We start from the raw sequence: 14863 nt of genomic DNA, 5'->3' as shown, positions 1-14863 counted from the left end.
GTTCCTGAAGGGGTTTGGGGGTCTCTGAGGAGGTTTTGGTTTCTGAGGAGATTTGGGGGGTGCCAGGTGGGGTTTGGGGGTCTCTGAGGAGGTTTGGGGGTCCTGGCGGGACCTTTTAGGCAGTTTTGGGGTCTCTAGGGGGTTTACGGGGTCTTAGACGGTTTTGAGGGTCTCTGAGGGGGATTGGGGGGTCCCTAAAGGGGACTGGGGGGTCCCAGGTGGGTTTTGCGGGTCACTGAGAGGGTTTAGAGGGTGCTGGGGAGGGATGAGGTCTCTGAGGGCATTTGAGGGGACCTTGAGAAGGTTTTGATGTGTCGAGGGGGGGCTTTCAGGAGTTTTGAGGGCATTTTGGGGGGTTCCCTAAAGCCCAGCAGTGGGTCCAGGGGGTCCCCCAGCCCCAAAAAGAAGGGGTCCTAGGGATGGCCCCCAAAATCCGGGGGGGGAATGTACCACATCCGGGTAAGGGGATCCCTAGTCCCCAGTATATGCCAGTGACTTTCCAGTGACCCCTTCAGTGACCAGCCAGTGTGTCCCAGTGACCTCCCACTGCCCCCCCAGATGGCCCAGTGATCCTGCAGTGAGCAGCCAGTAACCCCCAGTATGGCCCAGTAACCTGCCAGTGTCTCCCTGTGTGTCCTGGTAATCCCCCAGTAACTCCCTAGTCCCTCCCAGTGCCCCCTGGTTCCCCCCAGTGTGTCCCAGTATCCCCCAGTAATCACCCAGGGCCCTGCAAAGCCCCCCAACTGTCCCCAATGTTTCCCCAGATGCCCTTGGCCTTTCTGTGAGTGTGTGTGGGGGGTGTTTTTGTGGTCAGAGGGTCCAGGGGGGGCTCCTGGGGTGAGATGGAGGGCTGGGGACATCAGGGATGGGCCTTGGGGACAGTGGGGAGGGGTTTCTGGACAGTGGAATTGGGGATGTCAAGGGGGGAATTGGGGCTATGGAGAGGCCCTGGGGACATTGGAGACACCAGGGGGGTCTTGGGGTGTCAAGGGAGAAACTAGGGACACCAAGAGGGTCTTGGGGACACCAGGGGGGGTCTTAGGACTCACCTGCTCTTGGTGCAGCCCCTCCTCTTCCCCCCCAGGCCTCATTAACCCCCCCAAATGTCTCCTAACCCCTGTTTTCCCTTTAATCCCCTCCCCCCATAGATACCTTTGACCACCCAGTGTCCCCAAGACCTCTTTTAACTTCTCTAAAGGCACTCAAAACCCCCAAATCCCCATCCAAACTTCTCAGATCCCCCCAAATCTCCCACAGCCTCCCCTCAAATCCCTTCCAACCCCCCCGAGAGGGATCACCCGGCACCCTGGGACAGGAACACAGTGGGCTGTACTGGGGGCACTGGGCTGTACTGGGAGGGCACTGGGGGGGGCTGAGGTGTCCCAGGACAACGTGGCCCAGCTCCAGGAGAGATCTGGGGAACAGTGAGGAGATACTGGTCTGTCCTGGTCTGTCCTGGTCTGTACCCCCAATCCCCAAAGCCCCTCCCCAGCTCCCCCAGGACCCTCCCGCTCCCCAAAGCCCCCCAGGCCCCCCCAGGCCCCTGACTTGGTCCTGCTGCCCCTTGAGCATCTCCAGCTCCTGCAGAACCAGGCATTTCTTTGCTCCCCACAGGGTCGTTCCCACACCCAGAATGGAATCTGGAGGCAGCAGGATGTGCACAGGGCTCCCATTTCCTACAGTGCAAAGGGGCTGCAGGGAATGATTCCCCTGCTCTTGCAAATCTGCCAAACCCTGCAGGGCACAGAAGGGGGAGCTTCAGGAATTTGCTGGCCTTGGGAGTGGAACCAACTGGGTATTGAGAGGAACATATCCCTCAAATACAATCTCTGTGCATACACAAGATCTGTCTGGACAGACAGATAAAGCAATAATCAGATATATTCTGTATCATATATATGGCACATATTCTATAGAATCCATCCTTAGGTGTTGTATGATAGATCTATAAGATATTACAAATAATAAGCAATAGTAAGGCAAGTGTCCTCCTTAGGGACACACACCCACCGCCCCCCAAACTCCTGCCTGGGTTTGTTCCCTGGGGGTCTCTGCAGCAGCAAGCACAGCCCCACACTGACTGCTCTGGGCTGTGCAGGCATTTGTGCTTCTGCCTGTCTCACACACACACAAAAGTCTGGTTAGTGCTGCCCTCAGGAAACCCCCCCAACCTTGCTCCAGCTAAAGCCGTGGAATTTGTCTTTGTTTCCCTTGGGTTCAGGGTCAGGCTGTGCCTGTGTCCAGCCCAGAGGCTCAGAAAAGCATTTCTCCCGTCCCACTGCAATCTGCTGCTGCAGACAGGACCCAGGCACTGGTGGCACTGGGAGTGAACAGCAGAGTGTTTCCAGGGGCTCTCTGAAGGAACACGAGTGTCCAAAGAAACCAGCACAAGTGTCCACAGAAGTCCCAGTCCTTCATCCCTGAATGAGGTTGTTCAGCCCAGGAAAATCTGTCTAAGTTTTATTTCCATGGAAGGAGCTTTTTCCCACTTTAACACCAGTTTGGTTCCAAACCAAATTCTTCATTTCCTCCTCCTGATTTCCCTGAAGGACACTGACAGGGGCCATGGACACTGACAGGGATCACAGAGTTTGTCCCTTGGCCATACAGCTCCTGTTGTTTGGTAGCACAGGAGAGGTTAATTAGAGCCCAGGCTCCAATCCCAGGGCACCCATTGGATCAGCACTTGGGGATACAAACTGACCTTGGGCTCAGGATGCAGCTGGGAGCAGAGATTTCCCTGCAAAGTCTGCAGTGAGTCAAGCTCTGGAGAGGAGATTGTGCCCCATGGATGGGATTGCAGAGGCTCCCTCAGGTCCCCAGCAGGAATCATCACTCTCTGCAAGTCCCTGCCAGGAGGTTGGAGCCAGGTGGGGGTGGGGCTGTTCTGCCAGGAAGCAGCAGTAGGACAAGAGGGCTGGGTCTTGAGCTGTGCCAGGGGAGGTTTAGGTTGGATATTAGGAAGCAATTTTTTCCCAAGAGAGCAATCAGGCCTTGGAATGGGCTGGGCAGGGAGGGGGTGGAGTCAGCGTCCCTGGAGGTGTTGAAGGTGAGAGTGGATGTGGCCTCAGTGCCATGGTCTGGGAAGCACAGCGGGGTTGGATCCAGGGTTGGACTTGATGATCTCGGAGGTCTTTTCCAACGTGACTGATTCTGTGATTCTGTGATTGCCATTCCTGTGGCAGCACATGCTTGAGGCTCCATCCCCAGGGTGATAGAGGTGTCTGTCCATATCTATCTGCAAGGTTAGTCTGTAAATGTGTGGTGTTAGAAAAGCAGGCTGAGTTGTGGGCTGGTTGTAGAAGGAGAAAGAAGCCCAGAGGCCAGTGCAAGCAGGCAGCCCTCAGCTTGCACCTGATGTCCCCTCCCTGCAGGTTCCTGTCCTTGAGCCCAGGCCCTGAGGTGAGGCTGAGCAGTGGCGCGGAGGTGAGCCCAGAGCTGTCCCTGAGGTGAGGCTGAGAATAAGTGCAAGGCAGAGGTGCTGCTGAGGAAGGAGAGCCCCGTGGTGGGGAAGAGACAAAGCTGGCAGTGCCCATCCCCGAGCAGGTGCTGTGTCCATCCCCTGTGTGCCAGGTGAGCTGGGGCTTTGCTGCAGAGCTGCGGGCGCTGATTTGAGCGGCTGCAAGTGCTGAGATGGTGGGCACCCAGGAACACAAACTGTGCCTGGCCACGGAGCCTGCAAGGAGGAGCAGAGACAGCCCTGGCAGTGTGGGGGGCCAGGTTGTCCCTGTGCCTTCCCCTGCAGGCCCTGTCTGTCCCTGCTGGGCCCCTGTCCGTCCCCATCAGGTCCCTGCCCGTCCCCCCGGGCTGAGCTCCCCCCAGGAAGTGCCGTGGAGCTGAAGCTGCTGCCATCCCCCCCTGCAGCCGCTGCCCCAGCCAGGGGAGCAGCAAAGGCAGGGCCAGGAGCAGAGGCAGCAGCAGGGGAGCCCTGGGGGGGCCGGGAAGCTCTTGTGTGGGTCAGGAAAGAGGCGCTGGGCACGAGGCCGGGGCTGTGCTGAGCAGGCCCAGCCCTCACATCCCCCCAGCCAACGCCGGCTGCCCGGGGGGCTTGGGAGGGACCCCCAGCCCGTGTGCCCCACACTGAGCTGGCAGAGAGAGAGCCAAGGGACAGGGCCACGGGCAGGGCCCCGGGTGAGGGACAGGCAGGGCCATTGCAGGGCCACAGTGAGGGCACAGCCTGTGGCAGCAGAGCTGCCCAGGGCCTGGGGCTGAGCAGAGCACGAGGCCTCTTGCAGAGCCCTGGAGCAGCCTCCCACTTTCCAGCCCGGGCCTGGTGGGGTGACACTGTCCCCTCCCTGCAGGACACTCCCCCAGAACTCTTTGGGGGGGCCTTTTGTGTCTATTCCTGGTTGCTGATTCCTGCTGAGGACCTGAGGGAGCCTCTGCAATCCCATCCATGGGGCACAATCTCCTCTCCAGAGCTTGACTCACTGCAGACTTTGCAGGGAAATCTGTGCTGGCAGCTGCATCCTGAGCCCCAGGGCAGTTTGTATCCCTGAGTGCTGATCCATTCTGGGGACCCAAGGGATCCTCTGCCACTCCATCCATGAAGCAGGAGTAACCCTCCTGCCCTTGACTCCCTGCAGAGGAACAAGTGCCCTCTCTCTGTTTGGGAGAAGCCAGATGCTGCCCCTGGGCCATCAGAAGTGGTGCTGAAGCCTCTTTCAGCCCAGCCCTGGTGCAGTTTTCTCATCCCCTCACCAAGTGCCCGCTCCCCCAGCCGGCACTGACCAACCAGGGCGTTTAGCACACTTGGTTTGGTGGTTTGGAGAATCAGACCCACACTGGCAGGGGGCCAGAGAACCCCAAGTAACAGCCCTGGAGAATTTTAAGTGACACTACAGTAATACAGCTTTTGATAAGGATATATAAACTCAATCAAGTCATGAAAAAATGACCTCACTCCTCTCATTCTGCCAATTAAACACCATTTTTTGTGCTGAATCTTCATATTTTGGAGTATTTCGGGCTAAACTTTAACTTTTTGCAATTTGGGGGGCGGTCCATCTCACTATTTCTTAGTGCTTTTTTCCCTGAATCTCAGTGGTTTTGTTTTTTCTGGGCTGAATCTTGGTGTTTGGAGGTTTTTATGGTCACAGGATGCCCGGTGAGTTCTAGAGATGGACTTGGGCAGGAGGAACCCCCAAGCCAACGCGCTCAGCCCTTGTTTCCCCCCCATCAGGATTTGTCCTTCCCAAAGCTTGGTCGGATGGAGGAGGAGGCTGTGAGGAAGAGGAAGATGCCTTGGTCCCCCCAGGCAGGTGAGGAGGAAGTCAGTGTCCCTTTGGGCGGGTGTTGTGCTGGCTCTGTCAGCCGAGCATGGCCCCGGCTGCAGGACAACCCCGCTGGCGCCGCCGTCCTGCCGGGGCCGGAGTTGGGGGGATGTCCTTGGCCTTCCCTGTGGGCCGGAGGCCAATCCCCTGCCTGTCCTTCTTGCTTCCTGCCCCAGGCCCCGAGGTGAGGACGGAGAGCCCGGAGGACAAATCCCCCCGTGAGCCCCTGGTGGGAGAGGCCGTTTTGAAGGGCTCCCCGGCGCAGGAAGGCAGCGGGGAGGAAAAGGGCCGGAGATCCCCCCGCAGGAGGGGCTCCAAAGCCATCCCAGGGTGCTCTGAGGAGGAAAGAGCCAGCCTGTGCCGGGAAGGCGGCTGGAGCTTGAGGGGGAGCTCTGACCTGGTGGTCCCTGAGCAGCCTTCCAGCAGGGGGAAGCCCTTCAGGTGCTTGGAATGTGGGAAGAGCTTCAGCAGGAGCACCACCCTCCTCACTCACCAGCACATCCACACTGGAGAACGGCCCTACCCGTGTGGGGAATGTGGGAAGAGCTTCAGGCAAAGCTCCAAGCTGATCCGACACCAGCGCATCCACAGTGGGGAATGGCCCTACACATGTAGGGAATGTGGGAAGGGCTTCAGTGACAGCTCCAACCTCTGCACCCACCAGCGCATCCACACTGGGGAACGTCCCTACACGTGTGGGGAATGTGGGAAGAGCTTCAACTGCAACTCCAACCTCCTCACCCACCGGCGCATCCACACTGGAGAACGTCCCTACACGTGTGGGGAATGTGGGAAGAGTTTCAGACACAGCTCCACCCTCCACTCCCACCAGCACATCCACACTGAGGAACTGCCCTACACGTGTGGGGAATGTGGGAAGAGCTTCAACTGCAGCTCCAGCCTCCTCAGCCACCAGCGCATCCACACTGGGGAGCGGCCCTACACGTGTGGGGAATGTGGAAAGAGCTTCAGTGACAGCTCCAATCTTCACGCCCATCAACGCATCCACACCAGGGAACGGCCCTACACATGTGGGAAATGTGGGAAGAGGTTTCAGACCAGCTCACATCTCCTCAGGCATGAGCGGACGCACACGGATGAGAGGCCCTTCCGCTGCACCGACTGCGGGAAGGGCTTCAAGCAGAATGCTCACCTCGTCACCCACCGGCGCATCCACACCAACGGACCCACCAGTAAGGGAAGCCCTGTGAGTGCCCCGACTGCAGGAAGAGCTTCGGCTGTATGACTGACATGCAGAAAAGGTTTCAAAAGGTCTTCAGGATTTTGAGTATCTGCACTCCAACATCAATTTATTCTTTTGAATATGTGTAAGTTTAACCTCATTTTAGTCTGAAAGCCAAATTCACCACTACCCCATTCCCTGATAACCGTGGGCTGATTCTGACAAGTGAGGCACAAATTACCCACTGCCCAGCAAAAACCAGTGGGGCCAGCCAGTGGTCTCTGCCCTGGCAGCCCAGTTTCCCCAGTCTCATCTCAAAATGACCAGTTACACTGAAGCAAAGAGCACTGGAACCAGTGCAACAAGCCCCAGTCTGACTTTCACACCTGCCCACGTGTCCTGTTTCTGCTGCTCTACAGACTTCCTTGTTTAAAATACAATGGAAAAATGAACAGTTTTTGGGGTTGTTTTGGTTTTGGGCTCGGGTTCTTTTCCCCCCACTGTTCTCATTAACCTCATTTCAAATCTATTTCGGTGTTTGAAGATGATTTAAAATTTTGAATGACTTTTAATGTTAATGCCTTGACCAAAGTATCAAAACATGAAAAATAAAAAAAAAAAAAACAGAAAGCTGTCCATTTTTGTCACAATCAAACACTCAGAAGTACTAACATAAGCACAGTGAAAACCCCATAAAAAAGACCATTAAAATAATTTTAATATTTATATATTATTATATTTTTACTAAACTTAACATAAGGAAATTTAATTCCTGACATCAGCTTTCCCCATCTCTCAAAAAGGTAATTTAGTTACATCTTAGTCACCCTTGAAAGGCTCTTTCCAGTTGGGTTGGCCTCTGCCTTAGACACTCATGAGATCTGCTAAAACCAATTTAAGGGCATATTTCCCCACCAGGTTCAACTGCATTGGTTTTACCAAAAGCTTTGCAAGTAACCCCACAACTTTCATCTTAAACTCTTCTCTCAACCTTGTAAAATAATTAGCAGTAATGTGTTATAATTAAGAACACATTCTTGTTCTCAAAGTCATTCACACAACAAAAAGATACCACAGAAATGGCCAAAATATCAGTAGCAACTTCTACACTTTGGAAATCTACATTTGGTTTAAAAGATTTCACAGTGGTTGTTTCCTTAGGAATTCAGGCACATTTTACTAACAAGTTTCAATAAAGTTACAAAAACATCTTTCTCCACTAAGACACAGGCAGTCATCCCAACCTGAGGTAGGCACTGAAAAGCCCAATTTTTTTCTTAGCTGTCACGAGTCTTTCATTCCTTCTGCCACATCAATTAGGCATCAGCCCATTTTTCAAGCTGCTGTTCTCTACCAGTTCCTACTTTGGTTTCCAAGCCCAGTATTTTGGCCACGATAAAATCAGGGACCTGGGCAGTCCTGTCAGAATGACAAAGAGTACTGACCCTCCCTGCCAAGGGAGACAAACCATTCCCAACCTCGACCAAAGGGTCAAGGCAACGATTCTGAAACAAAATTTACAAAGTTTTTCTCTTCAGTTTTTTGCTGCAATTCTCTGTTGCTCTATTAAAAGAGCACAGCAGTGAAAGACAAGGCCTGATGGCCAAACCCAGGGCTTCAACCACTTGAGGTCTATTGAAACCTTTCTGTGAGGAAAGGCTGAGAGAACTGGGATTGTTGAGGCTGGAGAAGGGAAGGCTTTGGGGTGACCTAATTATGGCCTTCCAGTCCCCTCAGTAAAGTCGTGGACAACACCCAGCTGGGTGTGAGTGTGGATGTGCTGGAGGGCAGGAAGGCTCTGCAGAGGGATCTGGACAGGCTGGATCAATAAGGCCAAGTGTCAGGGCCTGCCCTTGGGTCCCAGCAACCCCCTGGAACGCTCCAGGCTGGGGGCAGAGGGGCTGGAGAGCTGCTCAGCAGGAAGGGACTTGGGGGTGCTGCTTGACAGGGGCTGGATATGAGGCAGAGTGTGCCCAGGGGGGCAAGAAGGCCAAGGGCATGGTGGCCTCTGTGGAGAAGAGTGTGGCCAGCAGGAGCAGAGAACTGATTGCCCCTCTGTGCTGGGCACTGGGGAGGCCCCAGCTGGAGTGCTGTGTCCAGTTCTGGCCCCTCAGTGCCAAAAGGCCCTTGAGGGGCTGGAGCGTGTCCAGAGAAGGGACCGGAGCTGGGGAAGGCTCTGGAAAACATGTCTGCTGAGGGACGGCTGAGGGAACTGGGCTTGTTGAGTCTGGAGAAGGGGAGGCTCAGGGGGGACCTCATTGCTCTCTGCAATGACCTGAAAGGAGGTTTTAGTGCGGCAGGGGTTGGTCTCTTCTGCCAAGGCTATAGTTACAGGAAGAGAGGAAATGGCTTTAAATTGCTTTGAGCAACGTTCATATTAGATATTAAAGAAACCTTTTTCCACTGAGAGAGTGTTCAGGCACTGGAACAAGTAGCCCAGGGAAGCGGTGGAGTCTCTGGAAATGTTCAGGTGTGTGGTGGGTTGACCTTGGCTGGACACCAGGTGCCCTCCCAGCCGCTCTATCACTCCCCTTCCAAGCGGGACAGGGGAGAGAGTAAGGTGGAAAAAAAACAACTGGTGGGTTGAGATAAGGCAGTTTTTTTAAAGCGAAAGCAGGGTTAGCTCTCTACTTCCCATGAGCAGCCATGGTCGGCCACTCCCGAGGAGCAGGGCTTGAGTCCGCGGGACGGTTCCTCAGCAGGCAGCCATCAGACAATGAATGCCCCCCTCCTGCTCCCTGCCTCAGCTTTTAGAGCTGAGCTGACCTCCCATGGGCTGCAATGTCCCTTGGCTCAGTTGGGCTCAGCTGGCCTACTTGGGTCCCCTGCCAGGCTCTTGCCCTCAGCTAAGGAAGGAATGTCCCAGTGTTGGTGCTGTGCTCAGCAGGGGCCAAAACACTGGGGTGTTCTCAACCCCCTTCCAGCTGCCAATGCCAAGCCCAGCCCTGGGAGGGCTGCTGTGGGGAACTGAACTGCAGCTCAGCCAGACCCAACCCAAATATCTATGGCACATATTGTATAGAATCCATCCTTAGGTGTTGTATGATAGATCTATAAGAGATTACAAATAATAAGCAAGAATAAGGCAAGTGTCCTCCTTAGGGACACACCGCACCGAAACTCCTGCCTGGGTTTGTTCCCTGGGGGTCTCTGCAGCAGCAAGCACAGCCCCACACTGACTGCTCTGGGCTGTGCAGGCATTTGTGGTTCTGCCTGTCTCACACACACCCCCAACCTTGGGATGGATCTGGATGTCACTGGATGTGATGTCACAGGGGAGATGTGATGTCATAAGGGAGATGTGATGACATATTATGGTTGTGACGTTGGTAGATATGATGTCACAGAAAGGATGTGATGTCACAGGGGAACTCTGATGTCACGAGGAGGATGCAATGTAATTTGGGAAATGTGATGTCACAGGAAGAATGTGATGTCATATGATGGGTGCCAAATCATAGGAGAACTGTGATGGCACAGGGGAGCATGTCATGTCACAGGGATGACAGGATATCACAAGAGAGATGTGATATCATATGAAGGATGTGACATCATAGGGGAGATGTGATGTCATAGAAAGGCTATGATGTCATAGGGGAACTGTGATGTCACGGGGAAGATGTGATGTCACAGGGGAGGACCTGACATCACAGGCATGATATGATATCACAGTATAGGTTTGATGTCACAGAGGTGTGATGTCATAGGGGAGATGTGATGTCATATTATGGTCGTGATGTCACAAGGATGGATGTGATGTCAGGAGGAGGTGTGATGTCACAGGGAGGACATGATGTCACAGGAAGGATGTGATGTCACAGGAAGGATGTGATGTCATGGGGATGACGTGCATTCACAGGGATTCTATATCACAGAAAAGATGTGATGTCATATGATGGACGTGATGTCATATGGGAGATTTGATGTCAAAGAAAAATGTGATGTCATAGGGGAGCTGTGATGTCACAGGGGCAATGTGATGTCATGGGGAGGATGGGCTGTCACAGGGCAGGTGTGATGTCAGAGGGATGATATCACTGGAGAGATGTGATGTCATATGATGGATGTGACATCATAAAGGAGCCTTGATGTCACAACAAGGATATGATGTCACAGGGGAGGTGTGATGTCACAGGGAGGATTTGATGTCACAGGCGAGCACGGGATGTCACAGGGATGATATGATATCACAGAAGAGATGTGACATCACAGGAAGGGTATGATGTCACTGGGCAACTGTGATATCATGGGGAGGTGTGATGTCATAGGGGAGATGTGATGTCACAGGGGAGGATGTGATGTCACAGGGATTATTTGATATCACAGGAGAGGTGTGATGTCATATGATGGATGTGATGTCATATGGGAAATGTGATGTCACAGGGTGGATGTGTTATCATAGGGAGCTGTGAGGTCACAGGGACGATGTGAGGTCACAGGGGAGCACGTGACATCACAGTGATATGATATCACAGGATATATGTGATGTCATATGATGGGTGTGATATCATAGGACAGATGTGATGTCACAGGGAGGTGTGTTGTCACAGGAACATGTGATGTCAGAGGGGAGGACGTGATGTCACAGGGATAATATGTTATCACATGAGAGATGTGATGTCATATGATGCATGTGACATCACAGGGGAGCTGTGATATCACATGAAAAATGTGATGTCACAGGACCGATATGATGTCATAGGGGAGATGTGGATGTCACAGGACGGATGTGATGTCACAGGGAGGATGTTATGTCACAGGGGAGCTGTGATGTCACAAGGGAGGACATGACATCACAGGGATGATCTGATATCACAAGGGAGATGTGATGTCTTATGATGGATGTGACGCCATAGGGAAGATGTGATGTCTCAGGAAGGACGTGATGTCACAGGGCAGGTGTGATATCATGGGGAGGATGTGATGTCACAGGAAAGATCTGATGTCACAGGGGAGCTGTGATTGTAACCGTTCGTTTGGATACATGTCCGGAATAAAGACATGTGCCAGAAATACTCAAACACACAAAATATCTTTTATTACAGTGAGAATAATAATAATAATAAACTTAGCAAGAGGAATCAAAAACTAAAAAAGGATACAACATAACTACCTTATCGGGTGGCATTAAAACAAATACTACAAACAGCATTTAATACAGTATTAACTAGTGAAAAGGGATACCAAGAAAGGATCTTAACACAATATTATGGATAACACGATATTGGTTAGTAAAAAGGGAAACGAAAGGAAAAATACCATAAACATAAAAGGGGAATTTAAGGAACACTAAAAGGATATTAAAAGGTTTGTTCTCTCAGTTGCTTCCTGTCAATAACCTGTGCTTACCCACACAGACAGGCCAGGGCTGCCAGGATCTGCAGCAGCTGGTCGGTGCCCGTGCTTAGCGGGCGTCCCCGCGGAGCAACACAGTCTCCATGGCAGGATGAGGATCGCTCACCCCAGCAGTCCTGACACCCCATTTTATCAGCTCCACATTACACCACGTAGGGCCAGTACCCAGTATAAGGTGATGCCTGAGTGGCAGCCAAACCCCGCCTGTTCATCACCTGATAGCAACAGTCTGTGCATGCCCTGCTGTAGGGCAAGGGGCGAGTGACCCCTGCCCACATCATCTTCCTCCCATCATCATCTTTCTCACCCCTATGTATGACCTCTACCACCTCTACCACTGTGTTTCAAGGGTAGATGTATCTATCTTGCAATATGTAGCAAAACCAAGGAAGAACTCAGCTCTGATAATAGGGGATATCAAGCTGACTTGCTAAAAAGCACAATGGACCTTACAATTAACCTGTGCCATGAAGTTACATTGTACCATACTCTGGCTGGTTTCACATCCTAATATGATTCCTTTCTCACGCCTCTATGCTCCATTGATCATCTAATTCAAAAGTACCCCCCTTACATTTGTTTAAATATAAAATGAACCAAGGACAATTTTTGAGAGCTTTGCATTTAGATTTCATTAGTCTGAAGTAGTAAAATAAATGGTTTTGTGTGTATTTGTCTATATAGAATCATGGAGTGGTTTGGGTTGGAAGGGACCTTAAAGGTCTTCTCATTCCACCCCTGCCATGGGCAGGGACACCTTCCACTAGAGCAGGTTGATCCAGCCTGTCCTTGGACACTTGCAGGGATCCAGGGGCAGCCACAGCTTCTTTGGGAATTCCATCCCTGCCCCTCCCCACCCTCCCAGGGAAGGATTTCTTCCCAGTCTCCCATCTAACCCTGCCCTCTTTCAGTTGAAAAACCATTGCCCCTTGTCCTGTCCCTCCAGGCCCATATCAAAAGTCCCTCTCCCTCCTTTTTATAAGCCCCCTTCCCTGGTGGGGTGTCTTCAGCTCCTCCCAGGACCTGTGTGTGTCTGTATCTATCTTGTATCTGTGTATATTTATAGACAGGATATATTTTAATACATTTCTATCCATATATTTAGATATAGATATTTACACACTGTAAATATTAATGCACACCTATCTACACAATGATGTTAACTTTGTGTCCAGACCTACCCCTTCCATTCTGTAACCTTTTTGGGGGGTTTATTCCTTGGGATTTCCAGGGTCTCACTTTCAGTGGAGCGGATCTTTCCCACCTGGATCTTTGCTGCATCAACTTCAAGGTGGCCAATCTGAGCCGCTGCAACCTGGCCCGTGCCAACCTGTGCTGTGCCAGCCTGGAGAGGGCTGACCTGTCAGGCTCTGTGCTGGATGGAAGAGCTGCTGCAGCTTGGGAGGGCTGGGCTTGTGTTAACAGAGAGGAGCTGGAACAAACAGAGCGGTGTAAAACATCGAGTTCTTAAATATATTCTAGAGTTGTTCTGGTTCCCAAAGCTTTTACACTTCCTCCCAGTAATGATTTAATGGGATTGACTCCCAAAGCAGAAATTAAAAGTGTCTTCTCGATTGTCTTTGATGTTGTTTTTCCGGCCCTCAGTGACTCCTGTCTGTGCCAGTGTGCCAACCTGCCAGGGGTGAAGATGCTGCGCTCCAGCGCAGAGGGAGCGTCCCTGAAAGGCTGCAACTCTGAGGACCCATCAGGCCCTAAAGCTAATCTGGAAGGTGAGAAGCTTTTGCCTTGTGAATCTGTGCCAACTGAAGCCTGTGTTTGTGCATTTCTATGGCCCAGAAAAGGTCCAGCTGTGGTTTGTCCAACCCTGAGAAGGGCCCACAAGGGCTGCACTGAGTCTGTGACCATCTCAGCCCCAAAGCCCCTTGTCCTCCTCCAATTCACACAGCTCTGAGGCAGCACCAGTGTGGAGCTGCTGTGTTCCTGACTGGTTTTCCTCACAGAACTCCTTTCTGTGTGTGTTCCAGGTGCCAGCCTGAAAGGAGTGGCCATGGAGGGCAGTCAGATGACAGGAATTAACCTCCGAGTTGCAACGCTGAGAAACCCCAAACTAAAGAACTGTAACCTCGGAGGAGCAACGTTGGCAGGAACTGATTTGGAAGTGAGTTAGGATTCATTTTCCATCCTATTCCTTTCTCTCCTATAGTCAGCTGGTAACTGGGGGGATTGCTGGCTTTTGGCTGACCTCTCCAGCTTCAGAGTACAATGGAGTTCAGGTAAATGGACTTCAAGTAAAGCTTTGAACAGAGTTCTGGGGGCATTCCATTGACACTTCTTTTTCTTTCCCCTTCCAAATTGTGACCTATCAGGTTGTGACCTCCAGGAAGCCAATTTGAGGGGCTCTGATGTGAAAGGAGCCATCTTTGAAGAGATGCTGACCCCCCTGCACATGTCCCAGAGCGTCAGATAGGGAAGAGAAGACGTCAAAGAGGAAGGAATCCAAACATTTGTTGTGACTTTCTTCACCTCCTCCCCTTCCTGAGTTAGAAGGAATGGTTATTAGACAACTTCCATTTGCAGTAGTGCCCAAGTAGACTCTTTTTGGTCACTTTTGGGGAGGGAATTTTTATTTCAGAGGTGGAAAGAGAGAGTTTCTCCCTTTGTGAAGAGAGTGAGGAAGTGGGCTGGTTCTGAAACCAGAAGTGGGGCTGGTTTGGGGGGGAGGGTTCAAGACTTTCATTGTTTAGCATTGCCTGACTTTGGAATGCATTTTAATGTCTAAAGCACAATATATGCAATTCTCTTTGTTAAGTCTGTAGCTGCAATATGAATAGAAAATATTATTGCTGTATAGTAGCAAAGAAAGTGGAGGTTTACAGGTAGACAAGTGTCTTTACAGTCAGTGTCTTCATTCCTGCGGGGTGTTAATGCCAGGGGTGGTCAAACATTGCCCACGGGATGTGTTCAGGTCTCTGCTGGGGTGGAAACAGTGGGGAACTGTCCTCAGAGGTCCTAAATTGCTGTGGAGTAGTTGGAGTGCAGGTTTAGAGCAGCTTTATCCCCTCAAATGTGCAGAGGAAGCTGCTGCCCCTGC

At 52.0% G+C, this 14863-nt stretch overlaps 2 protein-coding genes across 2 annotated transcripts in view; both read left to right on the top strand.

Moving 5' to 3' along the window:
- Positions 1–6908, top strand: part of LOC113994445 (zinc finger protein 239-like) — a gene marked incomplete at its 5' end in the record, with an annotated part of 44909 nt that extends 38001 nt beyond the window's left edge. Inside the window, one exon of the mRNA XM_039390472.1 lies at positions 5715–6908. Coding sequence (XP_039246406.1) covers positions 5715–6519 — 805 coding nt within the window. The remainder of the gene's footprint in view (positions 1–5714) is intronic.
- A 6506-nt stretch (positions 6909–13414) lies between these two features.
- Positions 13415–14348, top strand: LOC113997270 (BTB/POZ domain-containing protein KCTD9-like). Its single transcript, XM_027738959.1, has 3 exons — positions 13415–13541; positions 13797–13930; positions 14139–14348. The coding sequence occupies exons 1-3, from the start codon at positions 13460–13462 to the stop codon at positions 14163–14165; spliced, it is 243 nt and encodes an 80-aa protein (XP_027594760.1). The 5' UTR covers positions 13415–13459; the 3' UTR covers positions 14166–14348.
- The last annotated feature ends 515 nt before the right edge of the window (positions 14349–14863 follow it).

The sequence above is a fragment of the Pipra filicauda genome, unplaced genomic scaffold, assembly GCF_003945595.2.
Source record: "Pipra filicauda isolate LSUMZ 115617 unplaced genomic scaffold, ASM394559v2 scaffold828_size71222_pilon, whole genome shotgun sequence".
Taxonomy (NCBI): domain Eukaryota; kingdom Metazoa; phylum Chordata; class Aves; order Passeriformes; family Pipridae; genus Pipra; species Pipra filicauda.
This window is presented reverse-complemented; position numbering and strand designations above follow the sequence as displayed.

Bases quoted from the DNA above. Each gene is read 5' to 3' on its own strand.
- LOC113997270 (XM_027738959.1), top strand. From the start codon at position 13,460: ATGCTGCGCTCCAGCGCAGAGGGAGCGTCCCTGAAAGGCTGCAACTCT. The intron at 13,542-13,796 runs GTGAGAAGCTTT...TGTGTGTTCCAG, and splicing joins CCCTAAAGCTAATCTGGAAG to GTGCCAGCCTGAAAGGAGTG. The intron at 13,931-14,138 runs GTGAGTTAGGAT...GTGACCTATCAG, and splicing joins TGGCAGGAACTGATTTGGAA to GTTGTGACCTCCAGGAAGCC.